This window comes from Somniosus microcephalus, chromosome 13 (genome assembly GCF_052327205.1).
Source record: "Somniosus microcephalus isolate GS21.2 chromosome 13, FLI_Smic_1.0, whole genome shotgun sequence".
Lineage (NCBI taxonomy): Eukaryota > Metazoa > Chordata > Chondrichthyes > Squaliformes > Somniosidae > Somniosus > Somniosus microcephalus.
This window is the reverse complement of record NC_140999.1, coordinates 66,375,999-66,394,130: the sequence shown is the minus strand read 5'-3', so window position 1 is coordinate 66,394,130 and position 18,132 is coordinate 66,375,999. Positions and strand designations below refer to the sequence as shown.

The 18,132-nt window shown below is 47.0% G+C and overlaps 1 protein-coding gene across 1 annotated transcript; it reads left to right on the top strand.

The window, feature by feature from the left end:
- Window positions 1–378: 378 nt before the first annotated feature.
- LOC147108389 (zona pellucida sperm-binding protein 4-like) lies at window positions 379–6,158 on the top strand. The gene is made up of 5 exons (XM_086004259.1): window positions 379–383; window positions 2,041–2,134; window positions 2,863–2,920; window positions 5,803–5,913; window positions 5,982–6,158. The coding sequence occupies exons 1-5, from the start codon at window positions 379–381 to the stop codon at window positions 6,128–6,130; spliced, it is 417 nt and encodes a 138-aa protein (XP_085860385.1). The 3' UTR covers window positions 6,131–6,158.
- The last annotated feature ends 11,974 nt before the right edge of the window (window positions 6,159–18,132 follow it).

Below are 18,132 nucleotides of genomic sequence, written 5' to 3'. Positions count from 1 at the left end.
AGCCCTTTATAGATCTCTATCAGGCCACCTCTAATTCCATGCTGGTCAAGGATAAGTAGACACAGCTCATTGTGTCTGAGTAGGTAAGGTTCTTGTAGCTAGGAATCATTCTTGTAGTTGGCGTCTTTTCCAAGACTGCCATCACCATCATGATGGGACCAAAACTGGGTGTAGTACTCTAGATGCAGTCTAACCAATGACGTGCAAAGTGACAGAGCGGTGTCCTTTGATTTGTACTGAATAGTTCTATGAATACAATCCAATACAGTGTTGGCTTTAGCTAAGTTTGTCTACATTGGTCCTGAAGCTTTCAGTATTGTTCCATGCAACAGTTACTATTGCACTAAGAAAGCTGAATGTGACCCCAGCTTTAGAGTAATGGGGTGAACTAAATAGTACATTGTAGCCCAGGTCTGGGTGTAGATGGCTACTTTCTCATTGATGGAATGGATTGAACTCTAACCCTTGCCACCAATGCCAAACTAAAATCCCTTTTCTTTATTGGATCAATAATTTATTTTTCTGCTCCCACTGACTGAGCCTCCTGTTGCAGGTGCTCCCACTGACGGACCCTCCTGTTGCAGGTGCTCCCACTTATTCAAGAAGGGTAGTAGGGAAAAACCGGGGAACTACAGGCCAGTGAGCCTAACATCAGTGGTAGGAAAATTATTGGAAAAAATCCTGAGGGACAAAATTTGTCTCCACTTGGAGAGGCAAGGATTAATCAGGGATAGTCAACATGGCTTTGTCAAGGGAAGATCATGTCTGACTAATTTGATTGAATTTTTTGAGGGGGTGACTAGGTGTGTGGATGAGGGTAACGCAGTGGATGTGGTATACATGGATTTCAGTAAGGCCTTCGATAAAGTCCCGCACAGGAGACTGGTCAAGAAGGTAAGAGCCCATGGAATCCAGGGTGCCTTGGCACATTGGATACAAAACTGGCTTAGTGGCAGAAGGCAGAGGGTGATGGTCGAAGGTTGTTTTTGTGACTGGAAGCCTGTGGCCAGTGGGGTACCACAGGGATCGGTGCTGGGTCCCTTGCTGTTTGTGGTCTACATTAATGACTTGGATATGAATGTAAAGGGTATGATCAGTAAGTTCGCGGATGATACAAAAATTGGTAGGGTGGTAAATAGCGAGGAGGGTAGCCTCAGCCTGCAGGACGATATAGATGGGTTGGTCAGATGGGCGGAACAGTGGCAAATGGAATTTAACCCGGAAAAGTGCGAGGTGATGCACTTTGGGGGGTCTAACAAGGCAAAGGAATACACAATGAATGGAAAGACCCTAGGCAAGACGGAGGGTCAGAGGGATCTGGGTGTGCAAGTACACAGATCCCTGAAGGCGGCGGAACAGGTGGATAAGGTGGTAAAAAAGGCATATGGGATACTTGCCTTCATTAGCCGAGGCATTGAATATAAGAGCAAGGAGGTTATGATGGAGCTGTATAAAACACTGGTTAGGCCACAGCTGGAATACTGTGTGCAGTTCTGGTCGCCACACTACAGGAAGGATGTAATCGCGTTAGAGAGGGTGCAGAGGAGGTTCACCAGGATGTTACCAGGGCTGGAGCGCTTCAGCTATGAAGAGAGACTGGGCAGATTGGGTTTGTTTTCCTTGGAGCAGAGGAGGCTGAGGGGGGACATGATTGAGGTGTACAAAATTATGAGGGGCATAGATAGGATGGATGCTGAGGAGCTTTTTCCCTTAGTAGAGGGGTCAATAACTAGGGGGCATAGATTCAAGGTAAAGGGCGGGAGGTTTAGAGGGGATTTGAGAAAGAACTTTTTCACCCAGAGGGTGGTTGGAGTCTGGAACTCACTGCCTGAAAGGGTTGTGGAGGCAGAAACCCTCACAACATTTAAGAAGCATTTGGATGTGCACTTGAAATGCCATAGCATACAAGGCTACGGGCCAAATGCTGGAATATGGGATTAGATTAGACAGGGCTTGATGGCCGGCGCGGACACGATGGGCCGAAGGGCCTCTATCCGTGCTGTATTACTCTACTCTCTATTACTGACCCTTCTGTTGCAGGTGCCCCTATGATGGTGATGACTACCAGACCCTCCTACACCCGGTGGTTGTGTTTTCCAGCCTGCAGTTCCCAACCCATCACAAACAGTTTGAAGTGAAGACTTTTGTTTTCCTGGATGGAGATTCTGACCAGCCTCTCACTGGACAGATAACCAAACAGGAGTCTGAGCCAATGAAACATAGAAACATAGAAGATCGGAGCAGGAGTAGGCCATTCGGCCCCTCGAGCTTGCTCCGCCATTCAATGAGATCATGGCTGATCATCCAAACTCAGTACCCTGTCCCTGCCTTTTCCCCATATTCCTTGACCCCTTTAGCCTTAAGAAATATATCTAACTCCTTCTTGAATATATTTAATGAATTGGCCTCAACTGCCTTCTGTGGTAGAGAATTCCACAGGTTCACCACTCTCTGGGTGAAGAAATTCCTCCTCATCTCTGTCCTAAATGGCTTACCCCTTATCTTTAGACTGTGACCCCTGGTTCTGGACTCCCCCGCCATCGGGAACATCCTTCCTGCATCTAGTCTGTCTAGCCCTGTTAGAATTTTCTAAGTTTAAATGAGATCCCCGCTCATTCTTCTAAACTCCAGCGAGTATAAGCCCAATCGACCCAATCTCTCCTCATACATCATTCCTGCCATCCCAGGCATCAGTCTGGTGAATCTTCGCTTCATTCCCTCCATGGCAAGAATATCCTTCCTCAGATAATGTAACCAAAACTGCACACAATACTCAAGGTGTGGTCTCTTTCCTGGCTCCTTGTATAACAGCCTGGTTTATCTGTCTACATGAAGCTCACTCTAAACTCCTTTCCCTTCTAGGTTTCCTTGCACTGCAGTGCTGAGGTTCAGGATGACTGTACATCCAAATGTGGCCTAAGTGAGTTCTTGATTTAATCTCTTGCTGAACCAAGGATTTCCTTCTGCTCCAGAGTTTGTTTCTAGTCAAAGCAAACTAATTTACTTTTGTAGTAATATCTAGTTGGTTCCCTGCAACTGGGGGTTTATCACTCTCCCTTCCAATATGAAGAAACCTGCTCTCAATGGGAAGGACCCTTGTCTATAAATGGGAGCCACAACTCATGACGAGTATCTCCAGGGCCTAACTAAAATCCTGTCAGAACATAAGAAATAGGAGCAGGAGTAGGCCTTTCGGCCCCTCAAGCCAGCTCCGCCATTCAATAAGATCATGGCTGATCTGATCTTGGCCTCAACTCCACTTCCCCATAACCCTTGACTCCCCTGTAGCTCAAACGTATATTTCCACCTTGCATATATTCAATTACTCCGCCTCCACAGCTCTCTGGGGTAGAGAATTCCAAAGATTCATGACACTTTGAGAAGAAATTCCTCCTCATCTTCATTTTAAATAGGCAACCCCTTATCCTGAAACTGTGCCCCCCTAGTTCTAGATTCCCTCATGAGGGGAAACATCCTCCCTGTATCTACACTCGAGCCCCCTCAGAATCTTGTGTATTAATAAGATCACCTCATTCATCTAAATTCCAGTGAGTATAGGGGCAACCCTGTTTCATTGACAACCTCTTCATCTCAGGAATTAATCTAGTGAACCTTCTCTGAACTGCCTCCAATGCAAATATATCCCTACTTTTAAATAAGGAGACCAAAACTGCACGCAGTATTCCAGGTATGGTGTCTCCAGCACCCTATAGAGTTGTAGCAATAAAGGCCAACATTCCATTTGCCTTCCTAATTACTTGCTGTATCTGCATGCTAAATTTGTGTTTCATGTAAAATGACCCCCAGATCTAATCATACAATTAATCAGAGTCAACGTGGTTTTATTATGATTTTCTAAATGTCCTGCTATTAATTAATAATGGATTCCAGCATTTTCCCAATGACCGATGTTAGGCTAACTGGCCTATAGCTTCCTGCTTTTTGCCTCCCTCCTTTCTTGAATAGGGGTGTTACATTTGCGGTTTTCCAATCCGCTGGGACCTTTCCAGAATCCAGGGAATTTTGCTAGATTACAACCAATGCATCCACTATCTCTGCAGCCACTTCTTTTAGACCCTAGGATGCAGGCCATCAGGTCCAGGGGACTTATCAGCCTTTAGTCCCATTAGCTTGCCTACTGCTTAGATTACTTTCTCTCTAGTGATAGTCATTGTTTTAAGTTCCTCCCTCCCTATAGCCCCTTGATTATCAATTATTATTGGGATGCTTTTAGTGTCTTCAACCGTGAAGACTGATATGAAATATTTGTTCAAAGTCTCTGCCATTTTCCTGTTTCCCATTATTAATTCCCCAGCCACAACCTCTAAGGGACCAATGTTCACTTTAGCTACTCTTCCCTTTTATTTACCTGTAGAAGCACTTGCTGTCTTTTAAAATATTTTTTGCTAGTTTACACTCATAATCTATCTTTTCCCTTTTTTTTTAGTCATCCTTTGCTGTCCCAATCCTCTGGCCTACCACTAACCTTCACAACATTGTATGCCTTTTCGTTCAATTAGATACCATCCTTAACTTCCTTAGTTAGCCACGGATGGTTTATCCTTCTCATAGTCTTTCTTTCTAACTGGAATAAACCTTGGAGAGTTACGAAATAGCTCCTTAAATGTCTGCCAGTGCTTATCTACTTTCTTACCCTTTAATCTATTTTCCCAGTCTACTTTAGCCAACTCTATCTTCATACCTTTGTAGTTGCCTTTATTTAAGTTTAGGACACTAGTTTCAGACCCAAGTTTCTCGTCCTGAAACTTCTATCATACTATGATCACTGTTCCCTAGAGGATCCTTTATTATGAGATCATTAATTAATCCTGTCTCATTACACATTACCAGATCTAAAATAGCCACTTCCCTAGTTGGTTCGACAACGTATTGTTCTAAGAAACCATCCCGAATACAATCTATGAACTCTTACTCAATTTGATTTGTCCAATCTATATGAAGATTCAAATCACCTATGATTATCGCAGTAACTTTCTTAAAAGCCTCTATTATTTCTTGATATATACTCTGTCCTACAGTATAGCTACTGTTGTGTGTGTGTGTGTGTGGGGGGGGATGTAGACTACTCCCACCAGTGACTTCTTTCCTGTACTATATCTTATCTCCACCCAATCTGATTCTCCATCCTGCTCCTCTGAGCCAATATCATTTCTCACCACTGCACTGATCTCATCCTTTAACAGAGCTACCCCACCTCCTTTTACTTTCTGCCTATCCTTCCGAAATGTCAAATACCCCTGAATATTCAGTTCCCAGCCTTGGTCACCTTGCAGCCACGTCTCTGTAATGGCTATCAGATCATGCCCATTTATTTCTATTTTTGCTGTCAACTCATCTATCTTGTTGCGAATGCTGCATGCATTCAGGTAAAGAGCTTTTAATATTTTCTTTTACCCATTCTGAAACTATTTGCTGGTGCATGCTTATGTTTGTATGCTCTCTCCTTTCAGACTCTGGTTATCATTTCCCCTATCGCTACCCTGCACTATTGCCTTCTTCTTTCTCTGGCTTTCTAAATTCCTCTTCAACTGAACTCCCCTTCCCCCCCCACCAGTAGTTTCAGTCTATGTGGTGTCTAGCTTTTTGCCCATCATTGCAAACATTGAACTGGAATTGCAGATGGTGTAACGTGGGTTGGTCTCTGGCTATATAGCAGGTAATGTGTGATCTCCAGTGTCTAGTCAGGATTTTTCTTTCTCCTTGGAGATGATACATGGGTGACCATGTTGGAAAGTGGATCAGGACAAAACTGTCTGCTAACAATGTCTCATTTCCCAATAGAGAGACGCAGGAATACAGATGACCATGAGGGAACATTGGTGAGTGCTCCTGGTCCCATTATTTTCCTGGAAGTTGAGAGTCGTCTGTCTAAGAAGCTGCTTGAAGAGAATGGTAAGTGGAGGTTCTTCAATAGGCCACTGTGAACCCTTCCGAATATAACACCTTGTGTCTCCCAATAGATGCTGCTGGGTCTCCTTCTCGGTTTCTGCGTGGAGCAGCCATTGGCTTCATGGTGGTGGCTCTGTCCCTGTTGGTGGTGATGGCTGCAGTGTACAGGATGAAGAAACCAAGAGCTCTCTCTTCCCAATGTAGTGAGATTGAACTGTAGACCTGAACAAATAAACCAGCTGGACAGATGTGTGCCTTTTGGGTGTTGATGTGAATCATGAAATGGCTATTAGGAAGTCCTAGGTACACTAGTAGTAAACATTAAATCCCACTGACTGGAGGGACAAGGTGTAAACTGAGCAAAGCTTTACCGTCAGACATGGTAACTATCTAATCCAGCACTCCTTGTGTCTAGTTGAGGTTGGGGGGGGCCCCCCTGCCCCCACAAGAAAAAGCAAAGCCCTGGCTTTTGTCAGCTGACAAGGTGGGGGGGTCATTGGGAAATCCTTTTGCTCTAAAGAATGACCTGATTACAATGTGCATTAGTACTTACAGTAATATTGTCTTAGGCTGCCCTGCATTCAACTTCTAACCAGTTTTTTCTTTATTGAGGATTAGACCTTGGGTTGACTTAGATCCTGGGAAAGAATGTGTGGGTAACTTGGTTTGTTCTATGCAAAAGCAGGAGTGTGGCACATGATCAAGATGTCTTAAATTAAGAAACCACCAAGGCTGCTGCAGTGGTGCCTGAGAACCTTCACCTATCTCGTCTACAAGGGTCATACTTTTTATTTCTCTCCTGCTCCCTCCTTCCCTGCAGCTGCCTGTTTGCCATGTGCCTATGATGGACTGCAGGCTGAGTGCTTTTGTGTAGTGTGCTATTGTTTGGCATGGCACCTCAAGTGAACAGTTGAGGACCTTTTCCTACAGATGCTCAGGCTCCTGCCTGTAGGCCTAGCAGACCTTTAGTGGAACAGTATTTCTCTTTGGACTGGGTTGGGGATTCATGGCAAGAACTGAGCCAGAGCGTCACTGATCTCATTAGACCCAACACCAATGTCGGGCTGGTCAGTGAAGCAGTGCCCTGCAGTGGGGACATGGCTGGCATGGACATAGATGATGGTGGCCATGTCTCCTCCACTGCCTACATGGCAGAACTGTCTAGGGCTTCAGCTGCTATGATTATGCATCAATCCCAACCACATTACAGCCAGCCACCTTACCAGTTGTGTATGAAGGATAGATGTCTCCCTTTGCCTTGAGGGCAAGTGTGATAGTAGAAAATAACAGGCATGTGGAGCTCACTGATGCCCATTTTTTGGTCTGCCCTCTGGCTCCTGCTCTACATGGGGAGGAGGGTGAGAACCATAGCCTGGCAGCTGAATCTAGAAGTTGTGAATATGAAGAATGTATTTTAGCAGCTCAATGTTGTGCAAAGGACTCCCCGGGGGTGAGGGGGAACTTCAGTTGCGCTTATGGGGTACAAAGCAACTATTGCCTGGGCACGGCGATTTTTGCACCATTCGTGAAATTGACCAGATTTTGCGGCAGTGCTCAGCACTACGCCACAATCTCCTGCGCCCACAGATCATGACGTCAGTCGAGCGTATAGCACCCTGGACCGGATATTGAGTGGCTGCACCTGCTGCTAGCAACGACAGGTTGAGGGGAATGTTTTGCAGTCGGGAAGGGACTGGGGAAGTGCTATTTAAAGGTGACCGCTTCATGCCTCTTTGTCTGACATTTTTGCACTACTCAGTGAGACACACTATTGGAGAGATTCAATGCTGTGAAGGAGTTTTGGGTCCTGAGTAGCATTTTGCAGTATCATTTTGATTTAACCTTCCTTGCATGCATCGATTTTTAGAAGAGACTATGGGGGCTTCACTCTAAGCTCCTTTCCAAGGCGCCTCCATTGTTCTTTCCAGCAGATTTGATGTACAGGCCTTTGAAGGCTGGAATGAGCAGGGTGTGCAGGATGGAGAGCAAGATCGACAGACCCCTTAAGAACTAGCCAGCGCCGGTCTGTTCCATTGCTGATTGACATCACATGAGCTTCGCCAGCCCTCTGAGGTAGCTCCTTGCTGTTGGCGCCTTAACACAGGTGTGTAGCACCGGATTTAGTGCTCCAATCACCTCCAGGGACGATAGAAGCCACGTTTGGAGACGGAGGCAATAATTTGCACTTTGTTAAACTTTGCACCCGGCTGATAATTGCACCCCAAACAAGGTGATCCCAAAATCCTTACCCCCTGCCCTGCCAACCACCCCAGGAGTTTAGATTACAATGGCCCAGATTTTGTGGACAAAAGGCTGTGTGAACTGCTTTTGCTGTTAATATACAGATTGGCCAGCAAAGATACTCCCTGAATTTCAAATCCCACCAGTTGCTGATTGATTTATGCCTCTCCACCATTAGTTTTGCATAAATGACATTTTCCCTTAACCTGCCTGTGCTTTTAATGAAGTTGTTGCAGTTGTATATTTGCCAGAGTTCAGTTTCTTGTGTAAGTACCCTTTCACTGACTGATCCCCTCTCTGGCCCGGATAGTGAACAAAATGTAGGGTCTCTTTTGTTCGTCTTGTGAATTGTTCCACATTTTACAAATTCTTGCTTTGCCTCTTGATCCTTGATCGGAGCTGACATTAAATTTACCCACTCTAATTCACCCTCCTTCTCAGTTAATTCTTCAATCAAGGAGATACACCTCTTGTTCAGCCAGGGTACTGTTATCCTCACCATGCTGATTATCACCTCACACTTCCACCAACTTGGTTGGCAAAATTATTAAAAACCTAATGTCTATCCATGATCCTGACCATATCGGCAGGAGTGACCACAGCACAATCCTTGTGGCGACCAAGTTCTGTCTTCCCTATAGACATCCTCCATTGTGTTGTGTGGCACTACCACCATGTTAAATGTGATAGATTCAGACCAGATCTAGCAGCACGAAACTGGGCAGATATGAGGCGCAGTGGGCCATCAGTAGTAGCAGAATTTTATTCCACCACAATCTGTAATATCATGGCCTGGCATATCCCTCACTCTACCATTAACATCAAGCCAGGTGACCAAACATGGTTCAATAAGGAGGAGCAGCACCAGGTGAACCATAAAAATGAGGTGACAAACTGGGGAAAGTGCAACCCAGGACGATATGGATACTGAAGCAGCATGCTACAGACAAAGCTAAGCGATCCCACAAACAACGTATCAGATCATTTGTGAATGGTGGGGGGGCAATTAAACAACTAATGGGGGGGAGGAAGAGGAGACTCCAAGAACAACCCCATCCACCATGATGGCAGAGCCCAGCATCTGACTGCAAAAACGAGGCTAAAGCGTTTGAAACCATTTTCAGCCAGAAATGCCAAGTGGATGCGCCATCTCGGCTTCCTCCTGAAGTCCCCACCATTACAGAAGCCAGTCTTCAGCCAATTCAATTAAGCTCCATGTGCTATCAAGAAATGGCTGAACACACTGGATACAGTAAAGGCTCCAGCTGTCGTGGTGAGGACTTGTGCTCCAGAACGAGCCGCGTCTCTAGCCAAGCTCTTCCAATATATAATTACAACACCGCCATCCACCCGACAATGTGGAAAATTGCCCAGGTAGGTCCTGTCCCCAAAAAGCAGAACAAATCCAATCTGGCCAATTTCCGGCCCATCGGTCTACTCTCAATCATTAGCAAAGTGACATCAACAGTGCTATCAAGCGGCACTTACCAAATATATGCTCACCGATGCTTAGGTTGGGTTCTGCCAGGACCACTCGGCTCTAGACAGTAAAACTGAAGTCCGTTGGAATCATGGGGGAAATTCTCAACTGGCTGGAGTCATACCTAGTAAATAGGAAGGTGGTTGTTGGCCAATCATCTCAGCCCCAAGACATGGCTGCAGGAGCTCTTCAGGGCAGTGTCCTAGGCCCAACCAGCTTCAGCTGCTTCATCAATGACCTTCCCTCCATCATAAGCTCAAAAGTGGGGAAGTTCGTTGATGACTGCACAGTGTTCAGCGCTATTCAGAACTCCTCAGATAATGATGCTGTTCATGCGCTCATGCTTCAAGACCTGGACGATATTCAGGCTTGGACTGATAAGTGGCAGGTAACATTCGCACCACACAAGTGCCAGGCACTGACCATCGCCAACAAGGGAGAGTCTAAACACTGCCCCTTGACATTCAACGGCATTACCATCACCGAATCCCTCACCATCAGCATCCTGGGGATCACCATTGACCAGAAATTTAGCTGGACCAGCCATATAAATACTGTGGCTACAATAGCAGATCAGAGGCTGGGTATTCTGTGGCAAGTGTCTCACCTCCTGACTCCCGAAAGCCTTTCCACCATCTACAAGGCACAAGTCAGGCGTGTGATGGAATACTCTCCACTTGCCTGGATGAGTGTAATTCCAACAACACGCAAGAAGCTCAACACCATCAAGGAAAAAGCAGCTCGCTTGACTGGCACCCCTTCCATCACCTTAACCGTTCACTGACTCCGCCACCGGCTCACTGTGTCTGCCGTCTGTGCCATCTACAAGATGCAATGCAGCAACTCGCCAAGGCTTCTTCGACAGCACCTCCCAAACCCACGACCTCTACCAGCTCGAAGGACAAGAGCAGCAGGCAAATGGGAACACCACCACCTCCAAGTTCCCCTTCAAGTCACACACCATCCTGACTTGGAAATATATTGCATTTCCTTCATCATCGCTGGGTCAAAATCCTGGAACTCCCTCCCTAACAGCACTGTGGGAGTACCTTCACCACATGGACTGCAGCGGTTCAATAAGGCAGCTCATCATCATCACCACCTTCTCGAGGCCAGTTAGAGATGGGCAATAAATTCTGGCCTTGCCAGCAATGCCCACACACCAGGAATGAAAAAAAAACCTTATATAGTCTATAATGTTTACATTCTGCATTTAATTGTTCATTTATTGTTTTTGATCTGAGCTAGATTAACCAATTTGTATATAGAAAACCCAATTATAAATCAGAAGGATCCAAGGGGATGGATGGGAGGAATCATTGGAAGAACAAGGGTCCTACTAGGGTGATTTCTTAATGGACTGATCTGTTGTCCACCTATTTGGTGTGCAGTCCCTGTTCAGGTGAACACCCCCTCCGACATTAGTTACACCATGGGGGGATATAGGGGCAAAGGGAGTTGGGGGCCTTATTTCACAAATCATAGTAGCAACACAGGTCATAAAACATGCAACGCTCTGGGGTTAATTTCTAGAATAGTATTGAAAAGCAGAAATGTTATATCAAACGTATAGTACCACTGTCGGAGGTGGCACCTTTCGGATGAGACGTTAAACAGAGGCCCCGTCTGCTCTCTCAGGTGGATGTAAAAGATCCTATGGCGCTATTTCAAAGAAGAGCAGGGGAGTTATCTCTGGTGTCCTGGCCAACATTTAACACTCAATCAACATCACTAAAATAAAGATTATCTGCTCATTATCTAGACAGAGTAGACAGAGAGAAACTGTTCCTATTGGCAGAAGGGTCCCAGAACCAGAGGGCACAGATTTAAGGTAACTGGCAGAAGAGCCAAAGGCGACGTGAGGAAAAACTTTTTTACGTAGCGAGTGGTTATGATCTGGAATGCACTGCCTGAGAGTGTGATGGCAGCAGATTAAATCATGGCTTTCAAAAGGGAACTGGTTATATACCTGAAGGAAAAAAAATGCAGGGCTATGGGTCGTGTCTGACTAACTTGATTGAATTTTTTGAGGAGGTAACAAGGAGGGTCGATGAGGGTAGTGCGTTTGATGTAGTCTTTCTGGATTTTAGCAAGGCTTTTGATAATGTCCCGCATGGCAGACTTGTCATGAAAGTATAAGCCCATGGGATCCAAGGCAAAGTGGCTAGTTGGACCCAAAATTGGCTCAGAGCTGGAAACAAAGGGTAATGGTCGAAGGGTGTTTCCAGTGGGGTTCCGCAGGGCTCAGTACTGGGTCCTTTGCTTTTTGTGGTATGTATCAATGATTTGGACTTGAATGTAGGAAGTATGATTAAGAAGTTTGCAGATGATACCAAAATTGGCCATGAGGTTGATAATGAAGAAGCTAGCTGTAGACTGCAGGAAGATATCAATGGACTGGTCAGGTGGGCAGAACAGTGGCAAATGGAATTCAGTCCGGAGAAGTGTGAGGTAATGCATTTGGGGAGGACTACCAAGGCAAGGGGATACACATTGGGCCAGTAATTCCGGTCCCAACGCGTGAGTACCGATGGGGTACTCACGCGTGGGCCCGTTGGAAGTGCCGGATTTCAGCATGCACAGCGCATGCGCGGGAAACCGGCATTTCCTCCAAGGGGTTCCTCCTTTTTGACTGGTTTGCCCGTGTGTAAGGGCCCCAACTTTTTAGAAATGTAAAAAGGAGACGTAAGGATTTGATTCTTTAAGGTAAGTGGTCTATTATTTAAAATTATAACATTTTTTCCACAGCGTTATTGTTTTTAAGGACTTTACAGTAAGGTCAGTGTATTTTTAGACCCGATTTCTTAAAAAATTCTTTTTTCAAAAATTTGATTAATTGCTCAAAATAGTTTTTTTTAAGTAATTTCTAGTTCATTTAATTGGTGTGATGTTTTTTAAAATGTTATTTAAAGTTTAAGTGTTGTTTTGGGTGCCCGTACTTTTCATGAGTTTGACAGTTCTTACTATCAAACTCATGAATTAAGTTTTCCCTCCCCTGATTGGCTGCCCAGTGCTCACCTGATCCCAGCCGGCACATCGCACTAACTACGCCGCTGGATCAGGCAAGCACAGCGCGCCGACAGCTGAACCGGGCCAGTGACAGGAATTCCAAGCAGACCCAGGCTTCAGCTGTCGGCATGCCGGGTAAGTGCACATCGGGGGCTTGCACGCGCGGCAAGCTCCCGAACCTAATTTCTGGGCCACTAAATGGTAGCACACTGAAAAGTGCAGAAGATAAGAGGAACCTTGGAGTGCATGTCCACAGATCCCTGAAGGTAGCAGGACAGGTAGATAAGATAAGGTGGTTAAGATGGCATATGGGATACTTCCCTTTGTTGCCGAGGCATCTATCTATCTATCTATACATATAAAAGGATCGTGGTGTCTGTCTGTCTATGTGTCTGTCTGTCTGTGTGTATGTTATGTCCGGGCATCACTCAAAAGTTATAGAGCGTACCGACACATATGTTAAAACAAAAGAAAGCTTATGACTAGGGGAGTGTCATAGGCCTATCTACTTTTTGGTCAGACAAAAGTTGTTCGGACAGTATTCAAAAAACTTTCAAAAAATGGACAAAATCCGCTCATTAGCAGTTGACCAATCCTACCGCTCATTAGCGTTGAGTGACGTGATGGATGACCAATCCTACGGGGACACGGGGGACGTTTCATGGTGTTTGTGGGCGGGGCCTCATCCATCAAACTGCCGAGCGGGAGCTGAGCTGAGGTGAGTGGCGGCCATTAAAGACCGACCGGGCATAAAGCTAAAAAAATGGTAATGGAGGTGAGGAAATTGTTGATTCATTAGTATTGATTCAGGAATTTCCCTCTCTTTCTCTATCCTTCCCCCCCTCTCTCTCTCTCTCTCTCTCTCTCTCTCCCGAAGCGGGAGCTCAGCTGAGGTGAGTCACGGCCCGAGAGCCAGGCCGGGCCTGAAGCGCTAGGCCACGTACGGTCACCGCGGCCTGCCTCTAAGTCCTTCCCTCCCTCGCTCTCTCTCTCCTTCCCCCCTCTCTCTCTCTCTCTCTCCTTCCCCCCTCTCTCTCTCTCCTTCCCCCCCTCTCTCTCTCTCCTTCCACCCCTCTCTCTCTCTCTCTCTCTCTCTCTCTCTCCTTCCCCCTCTCTCTCCTTCCCCCTCTCTCTCTCCTTCCCCCCTCTCTCTTTCCCCCTCTCTCTCTCTCCTTTCCCCCTCTCTCTCCTTCCCCCCCTCTCTCTCTCTCTCTCTCTCCTTCCCACCTCTCTCTCTCTCTCCTTCCCCCTCTCTCTCCTTCCCCCCCTCTCTCTCTCCTTCCCCCTCTCTCTCCTTGCCCCCTCTCTCTCTCTCCTTCTCTCTTTCTCTGTCTCTCTCTCTCTCTCTCTCTCCTTCCCCCTCTCTCTCCCTCTCTCTCTCTCCTTCCCTCTCTCTCTCCTCTCTCTCCTTCCCCCTCTCTCCCTCCCCTTCCCTCTCTCCTCTCTCCTCTCTCTCCTTCCCCCTCTCTCCCTCCCCTTCCCTCTCTCCTCTCTCTCTCTCCTTCCCGCCCCCCCTCTCTCTCTCCTTCCCCCTCTCCCCCTCTCTCCTTTCCCCCTCTCTCTCTCCTTTCCCCCTCTCTCTCTCTCATTCCCCCCTCTCTCTCTCCTTCCCTCTCTCTCTCTCCTTCCCTCTCTCTCTCTCTCTCTCTCTCCTTCCCTCTCTCTCTCTCTCTCTCTCTCACTCCTTCCCTCTCTCTCTCTTCTCTCTGCATCCCTCTCTCTTCTCTCTCCCCTCTCTCCTTCTCTCTCTCTCCTTCTCTCTCTCTCTCTCTCCTTCCCTCTCTCCTCTCTCCTTCCCTCCCTCTCTCTCTCTCCTTCCCTCTCTCTCTCTCTCTCCTTCCCCCTCTCTCTCTCCCTCCCCTCTCTCCTCTTTCTCTCTCTCCTTCCCTCCCTCTCTCTCTCTCTCCCTCCCCTTCCCTCTCCTTTCCCCCTCTCTCTCTCTTTCCCCCCTCTCTCTCTCTCTCCTCCCCACCTCTCTCTTGCTCTCTCCTTCCCCCCGCTCTCTCTCTCTCTCCTTCCCCCTCACTCTCTCTCTCTCCTTCCCCGTCTCTCTCTCTCTCCTTCCCTCTCTCTCTCTCTCCTTCCCCCCTCTCTCTCTCTCTCTCTCTCCTTCCCTCTCTCTCTCTCTTCTCTCTCTCCTTCCCTCTCTTCTCTCTCCTTCCCTCTCTCTCTCTCCTTCCCTCTCTCTCTCTCCTTCCCTCTCTCTCTCTCTCCTTCCCTCTCTCTCTTTCCCTTTCTCTCTCTCTTTCCTTCTCTCTCTCTCTCTCTCCTGCCCCCCTCTCTCTCTCTCTCTCTCCTTCCCCCTCTCTCTCTCATTCCCACTCTCTCTCTCTCTCTCTCTATCCTTCCCCCCCTCTCTCTCTCTCTCTCTCTCTCCCTCTCTCCCGAAGCGGGAGCTCAGCTGAGGTGAGTCACGGCCCGAGAGCCAGGCCGGGCCTGAAGCGCTAGGCCACGCACGGTCACCGCGGCCTGCCTCTAAGTCCTTCCCTCCCTCTCTCTCTCTCTCCTTCACCCCTCTCTCTCTCTCTCTCTCCTTCCTCTCTCTCTCCTCCCCCCCTCTCTCTCTCTCTCTCTCCTCCCCCCTCTCTCTCTCTCTCTCCTCCCCCCCTCCCTCTCTCTCCTTCCCCCCTCTTTCTCTCTCTCTCCTTCCCTCTCTCTCTCTCTCCTTCCCCCATCTCTCTCTCTCTCGTTCCCTCTCTATCTCTCTCCTTCCCCCCTCTCTCTCCTTCCCCCCCTCTCTCTCTCTCTCTCTCTCTCCTTCCCCCCTCTGTCTCTCCTTCCCCCTCTCTCTCCTACCCCCCTCTCTCTCTCTCTCTCTCTCTCCTTCCCCCTCTCTCTCCTTTCCCCCTCTCTCTCTCTCTCTCTTCTCTATCTCCTTCCCCCCTCTCTCTCCCTCCCCTTCCCTCTCTCCTCTCTCTCTCTCCTTCCCTCCCTCTCTCTCTCTCTCCTTCCCCCTCTCTCTCTCTCCTTCCCCCCTCTCTCTCTCTCTCCTTCCCCCCTCTCTCTCTCTCCTTCCCTCTCTCTCTTTCCCTCTCTCTCTCTCTTTCCCTCTCTCTCTCTCCTGCCTCTCTCTCTCTCTCTCTCTCTCTCCTTCCCCCTCTCTCTCTCATTCCCACTCTCTCTCTCTCTCTCTCTCTCTCTCTCTCTCCTTTCCCCTCTCTCACTCTCCTTCCCACTCTTTCTCTCCTTCCCCCACACAGACAGACAGATGGAAAGACAGACAGGCTCATTGATATATATAGATAAAAACTATTTCTACTTTTTTCATAAAAACATGCCCTCAAAAAACCCTCGGCACCGCCGGGCACTCCAGCTAGTAGAACATAAGAGCAGGCAGGTTATGCTTGAACTGTATAAAACACTGGTTAGGCTGCAGGTAGAATACTGTGTGCAGTTCTGGCCAGCACATTACAGGAAGGATGTGATAGAGAGGGTGCAGAGGAGATTTACGAGTATGTTGCCTGGCTGGGGAACTTTAGCTATGAGGAAAGATTGGATAGGCTGGGGTTGTTTTCTTTGGAACAGAGGAGGCTGAGGGGAGACAAAATTGAGGTGTACAACATTATGAGGGGCCAAGATAGTGTGGACAGGAAGTTCCTATTTCCATTAGCAGAAGGGTCAATAACCATGGGACATAGATTTAAAGTAATTGGTCTGAGATTTAGAGGGGATTTGAGGCAAAAAAATTTCACCCAGAGAGTGCTGGGTGTTTGGAACTCACTGCCTGAAAGGATGTTAGAGGCAAAGAGCCTCATCACATTGAAAAAGTACATGGATCTGCACTTGAAGTGCCATAACCTACAGGGCTACGGACCAAGTGCTGGAAAGTGGGATTAGGCTGGATAGCGCTTTGTCGGCCGGCATGGACAAGAGGGACAAATGGCCTCCTTATATTCTATAAATTTCTATAATTCTATGAAAGGGCGGGGGAGTGGGACTGCTCTTGGAGAAAGCCCTCATGGGCTTGACGAGCTGAATGTGCTGTGCTGCAACCATTCTATGTTTCTATGATCACATTGCTGTTTGTGGGAGCGTGCTGTGCGCAAATTGGCTGCCGCGTTTCCTACATTACAATAGTGACTACACTTCAGAAAGTAGATCATTGGCTGTAAATTGCTTTGGGATGTCCGGTGGTCATGAAAGGCGCAATATAAATGCATGTCTTTCTTTTAATTTTCTTGGTTAGACCACAGTAGGTGTATGGTGCGCAGTTCTGTTCTCGATTACGAAAAGGATATAGAGGCACTGGAGAAGGTGCAAAAGATTTACAAGAATACCAGAATGGAACAGCTTTTACTATCGAGGAAATAGGCTGGGGCTCTTTTCTCTGGAGGGTAACTTCCTAGAGGCTTTATGAAGAGTTTCAATGGGGTAGACAGATGTTTCCACTTGTGGGGAAAGAAGTGGGAGTTTGTGTAGTTTAGCTGTGACGTCTGCAAATAATTGCTGTTTATAAAAGGCAATTTTGACGTCAAGAATGGTTCAAGTTTAGTTATGGGAATTTTTTTGCGGGGGGGCAGGTTTAAGGAAGAAGTAGAAATATGATTAATTCCTATATATTACATGTGTTTCATTCCGTTTTAATCAACCAATAACATCTGGTGTATCCCAAATGTCTATCAATCCAAGTCATAGAGCAAAGTTAAAGGACACATTGCTTACCGTCAATAACTTGCATTTATATAGAAGCTATAACATAGGAAAACGGCCCAAGGTGCTTCACAGGAGCATTTACAGAATTTGACACTGAACCCCAAAAGTAGATATTAGGACAAGTGAACAAATTCTTCAGAGGTAGGTTTTAAGGAGTAGAGAGGGATCGAGATCGAGCACGAGAGAAATGGAGAGAGAGAGAGAGAGAGAGATCCAGAGCGAGAGAGAGTGTGTGAGATCGAGAGTGAGAGAGAGAGTGAGTGAGAATCAGAGAGAGAGTGAGAGAGTGAGAATGATAGAGAGAGAGAGTGAGAGAGAGACTGAGATCACATGGACTGAAATGAAATGGCTGGACACTGATATCTACGATGATGGTGACCTCGAGAGGAGTCCAGGTGCGATCATCCACTTGGCACATTTGACTGAAGACATTTGCCAACATCTCAACTTGTCTCCAGCATTCACTGCTGGGCTCCACCATGGCTGAGGATGGTGATGTTTGAGAGGTTCTCCTCCTGTTAGCTGCTTGGTTGTCCACATAGCTGTGTCCACACCTTGCTGCTTTAGGTGTTCAGCAGGCAGGTATTTATATATACATGTAATATATGCATAGATTTTACATATCTGGATGAGTTAGGACATTCAACATTCCTACATTACAGCAGTGACTACACTCCAAAACTACTTCATTGGCTGTAAAGTGCTTTGGGATATCCTGAGGTCATGAAAGGCACCGTAGAATGATAGCTACACTAGGCTGGTACCTCATTCTCTGCTACTCCTGGCTCACTCTTCTACACTTGCACTGAAGCAGGTATAGTCTCCTGGCTTGTTGGTGA

Excerpts from the sequence above, each read along its gene's own strand:
- LOC147108389 (XM_086004259.1), top strand. Across the intron at positions 2,135-2,862 it reads CCCATCACAAACAGTTTGAA|GTTTCCTTGCACTGCAGTGC; the intron begins GTGAAGACTTTT and ends TTTCCCTTCTAG. Across the intron at positions 5,914-5,981 it reads GAAGCTGCTTGAAGAGAATG|ATGCTGCTGGGTCTCCTTCT; the intron begins GTAAGTGGAGGT and ends GTCTCCCAATAG.